Source organism: Lygodium microphyllum, chromosome 21, assembly GCF_053477565.2.
Source record: "Lygodium microphyllum isolate KBCC chromosome 21, Lygodium_microphyllum_v1.1.10, whole genome shotgun sequence".
Lineage (NCBI taxonomy): Eukaryota > Viridiplantae > Streptophyta > Polypodiopsida > Schizaeales > Lygodiaceae > Lygodium > Lygodium microphyllum.
Window position 1 is genome coordinate 20749918 of NC_141155.1, and position 4519 is coordinate 20754436.

Below are 4519 nucleotides of genomic sequence, written 5' to 3' on the forward strand. Positions count from 1 at the left end.
CCGAGACCAAATCCAAATCCACTAGAACCTATGGATACCATCTGGGGCTCCAGATATTTATGGCTTTTGCATGAGTATCCTACCTAATAGTGAGGTGATGTTTTTAAGGTAGGGATGGAGATACATGGGTAAGTCAAGTAGCTCTACCCATATAGGGAGCTTAGTAGATTTGGAGCTATTAGGGCTAAAATCACAAGACCACATAAACAAGATTAATGGTGCATTTCTAACCATCCATTGGCCATAACCTAACACTTTCAGAGCAACCTCCTCAAATTTAAATAGAAGAATGAAATAGTTATTAGCTAGGTATTGGGGTACTACAACCTAACTACCCAAAGGTTCCCAATTCAATTTGGCCCAATTCTTGAAGTATTCAATAGGGGGACGAGGGCCATGGCATAGCCCAATTAGGGCTCTATTAGCAAATACCTCTTTCTAGTGTTGAATACCTTGGCAAGGGACAATTGAGTAGAGTTACCTTTTTCCTAGTGCACTTGGTTGTTGTTGGGGTTGCTTTGCTTGTGCAACCCTTTCAAGGCTTTCCTAGGGCACCCTCCTTCTTCTCTTCTATTTTGACCATTATTTTTTTAACCTTCAAGCTCTCTCCTAGTAGCTCCTTGACCATGGCAAAGGCGAGCTCTGTAAGCATCCATGAGGATAGATGTTGGAATGTCTCTACTTTGGGAGGCAAGGTCCAAGTTCTAGAGTAGAAGCAAGTTAGACACTTGAGGAAAGTGTCATCTTTGTTCATCGATGAAGCCGCTATGATTATGCATCCATAGCTTGTCAGGTTGAAGCTAGAAACCTAGGTTGTGAAGGGTGGTGGCATATGAGGAGAGAAGAGCATCAACGTTTGGAGCTTGCGGTGCGGAGATCTAGTGGATAGGCCAGCAACCTATCATGATGTATTGGGGGTGGAGTCGAAGTTCAGAGCTTCGTCATTCAAGGGGGCATTATTCGGCAACTCATGATGAAAAGAGGAAGTCTCGCTAATTGAGGCCATGTTTGCATTTCCATTTGTATGAATATTGGTTGCATGGAACTCAATGTTTGCCTCGTGTCTGCTTCTTGCCATTTCGTTGGGTGGAATGGCTAGTTCCCTAGACGGAGTTTGGGAATAGTTGTGTTGGGGAATAGTAAGGGTGGAATTTGTTCCATTAGGGAAATGGAATGGGACAAAACCGATCCTTTTCTAAAGTTGTAGCAATCGGATAAACAACAACATGACATTGACCTTACTCCAAAATAAGAAGAAACCTCTTGGTAATTTGTATTTAAAAAAAAAAGAAAAAAACGAAAACAAAAGAGGTCTCCCCCACCTAGACCATATCTTTACCAAATTCCGAAAAGCAAAATTGAAAATTTGAAAAATTGGGGTGCAAACGGCTATCTTTTGGACTGATCGAGTGATCCCTCCTGCCCCTCCTCCTCCATCTTCTTCTTTTTTCTGCATCTGTCAAACAGAAGAATGTCGAAGCCCCCCCTCCGCCTACATATCGAGCAAGGCCCCAAGGCAGGCCATGTGCTGGACTGCCAGCCGTCCGCCATCACTTGGCTTGGCAGGTCTCGCGGGAACACCCTCCAGATAGCCAGAGACCCCGGCATCTCTCAGAAGCACCTCTACTTCTGCTTCTGCGAGCAAGACCAGCGATGGACGGTCACCGACAATGACAGCTCCAACGGCACCCTCCTCAATGGCGTGCCGTTAGAGCCCACGCAGGCCATGCCCTTGTCCTCCCGAGATCTCATCAAAATCGGAGAGGAGACCACCATTAGAGCTGAGATCACAACTATTTTTGAACAGAAGAACAGGCCAAATGCCACCAAGACCAGAACATCCATACCTTCTGCTAACATTGGGCTGGAACATGGCAAAATTGGGGCCAAATATGGCAAAATTGGGCCAGAATATGCCATCTTGATAGAAGATGATGACAGTATCGGACCAAAAAAGAGAGGAAGAGGAGGTCCTCATGGCAGGGCTAGGCTGTCGGCATCTTCTGCCAAGAAAGAGATCAGAGAAACCCAAGATGATGCAGAGAAAAGCTCGCAGAGAGTGCAGAGAAACCCTAGGAAATGCAGCATCACAGAAGCCTTCCTAGCAGATGCAGAGAAAACGGAGGTGCCTAGCTTGGACAGCATGACTGTGGCACAGTGGTTTGAGCATATGATGGAAGATGGTCCCAAGTTCTTGTATCAGGCATCCGAGGCCATCATCCAAGAGATCAACATTGAGGCCAAGATGTTCGATGACTACATCCGCTCTCTCACGCAGGCTTGAGAGGGAAGATTTCCTCACCCTTGCCTCTTCCATCTGCAGCATGTTTGAGTGCTCCTTGTCTCAGCACGTCTGTGTGCTTATTCTCCACTTAATGCATCTTAAGGTAATTATTCATTACATCTTTCGGGAGACTCTTTCCATGCAAGGAGATGGTCTCAGCATTCAAAATGCTTTCTGTAAGCTCTTCGCTTACGATTTCATGGCTGCTGCCCTTTGAAAGAGTAGTCTGGAGAGCCTTAGCATAAGCTCTGATGATTCCCATGGTTGTGTTTTCAGTGCAATCCTTGCAAAAGTTGGATTATGTACTCGTTAATACAAGTTCTAGACAATGGAGAATGTACACATCTTGGGTTTGGGCTGACATTATTGCAGAAGAGGTTCATCGGTGGAACTACTCACATGATTGATTATTCATGCTTTCTGACAGATTGTTCCATCCTTCACATGATAAGATATTCGTCAAGGTCCTCCGTCTACATTCTCTGACATGGCTTTAGCCCTGTGAATCGTGATGCTTAGAAACTTCTTGGACACTCGAGATTCAAACAGTTTCTACCATATTTGTATGACAAACTCGGAAATTGCTCCTTTCACCTAAGCCAAGCAAGATCAACGTAGTTTTGTAACATCTTCTCGTATCTCATTGTGGGCTTTTGCAGATCACTAAGTCCGAAGCCAAAACTCTTTACAGCCTCCAGCTTCCATAGAGCTTCCATAGAGACTCCTTGACTCTTGTGTATGAGTATGTTTGAGCATCCGGAAGTAAATTTATAACTCGTTCAAAAGTCTCTCTCCAAGGTTTATTGTTTCATTTAAATTTAAGGGAAACGTTAAAGTCACGTGTATTAAAAAGGAGAAAATTTTGCTTTTAGGATAATTGGGGATAGCTTTTTGGGTAGGGAAGCTTAACTTGGGCATATTGTAGGAACCATAGCCTTGGCATATTGTAGGATCTATACACACAACTTGTGCTAAAACATTAAATAGTTGAAACTTATAGGAAGTCTAGTAGTGCGATTAACTAGTTCTCGGGCAAGGAAGTGACCGATTTATAGACCCTGGACAAGTGGAGAGAGAGAACAAGTGTGAAGTCAGTCCAAATAGCCTTGGCATATTGTAGGAACCATAGCCTTGGGCATATTGTAGGAACCATAGCCTTGGCATATTGTAGGATCTATATGCACAACTTGTGCTAAAACATTAAATAGTTGAAACTTATAGGAAGTCTAGTAGTGTGATTAACTAGTTCTTGGGCAAGGAAGTGACTGATTTACAGACCCTGGACAAGTGGAGAGAGAGAACAAGTGTGAAATCAGTCCAAATAGCCACTTATGAGTTGCGCCACAAATCTTGGGCATGAATTGATGCCCCTTATCTAGCTTGTTTCGTAGGGAAAAAGGGAATGTGGGTGAGTTGAGAACTCAAGGGAAAGCAAGGCAAGGCAAAGACTTGAAGAAGACTTGTGGATGATGGATGTATGCATGGAATGAATTGAGCTCTAATCTCCAAGACTACAGTGGATTGGTTTGCATGAACGACAATAGATTGCTTGTTTTCTCTACTCAAAATACAAGTTCGTGCTTGCTTTTTAGCCTCATACCTATTGTTTGAAGCTTGATCTTATGCATGTTTGACATTGAATCTTATGGACTGAATCAAATTGGGTTTCTCTAAGCCATAGCCTCAAAACTTTAGTTTGCATATGGATCCATATGTTGTATAAAGATTGAGCTCACACTCTATCTTGAATCTAGAGAGAGTTATGGCTTTTTGTTACTGCAACTAGGGGTTTTGTGTGGACTATTTTTGGGATAACCTTATTCTAATACGATAGAGTCTAAATCAAATATTTTTGGGTAGAAAGTAGCTCTCTTGGAAGTTTCAAAATAGGGATACATTCATTTATATAGTCTAAAATGGTATTGAATTGTTTTAATACAAGTTCGTGCTTGCTTTTTAGCCTCATACCTATTGTTTGAAGCTTGATCTTATGCATGTTTGACATTGAATCTTATGGACTGAATCAAATTGGGTTTCTCTAAGCCATAGCCTCAAAACTTTAGTTTGCATATGGATCCATATGTTGTATAAAGATTGAGCTCACACTCTATCTTGAATCTAGAGAGAGTTATGGCTTTTTGTTACTGCAACTAGGGGTTTTGTGTGGACTATTTTTGGGATAACCTTATTCTAATACGATAGAGTTTAAATCAAATATTTTTGGGTAGAAAGTAG

General features: G+C 42.3%; 1 protein-coding gene across 1 annotated transcript; it reads left to right on the plus strand.

Moving 5' to 3' along the window:
* Nucleotides 1-1401: 1401 nt before the first annotated feature.
* Nucleotides 1402-3039, plus strand: LOC148017797 (uncharacterized). The gene has a single exon (XM_087661788.1). The coding sequence runs from the start codon at nt 1472-1474 to the stop codon at nt 2282-2284; it is 813 nt and encodes a 270-aa protein (XP_087517914.1). The 5' UTR covers nt 1402-1471; the 3' UTR covers nt 2285-3039.
* Nucleotides 3040-4519: the final 1480 nt, after the last annotated feature.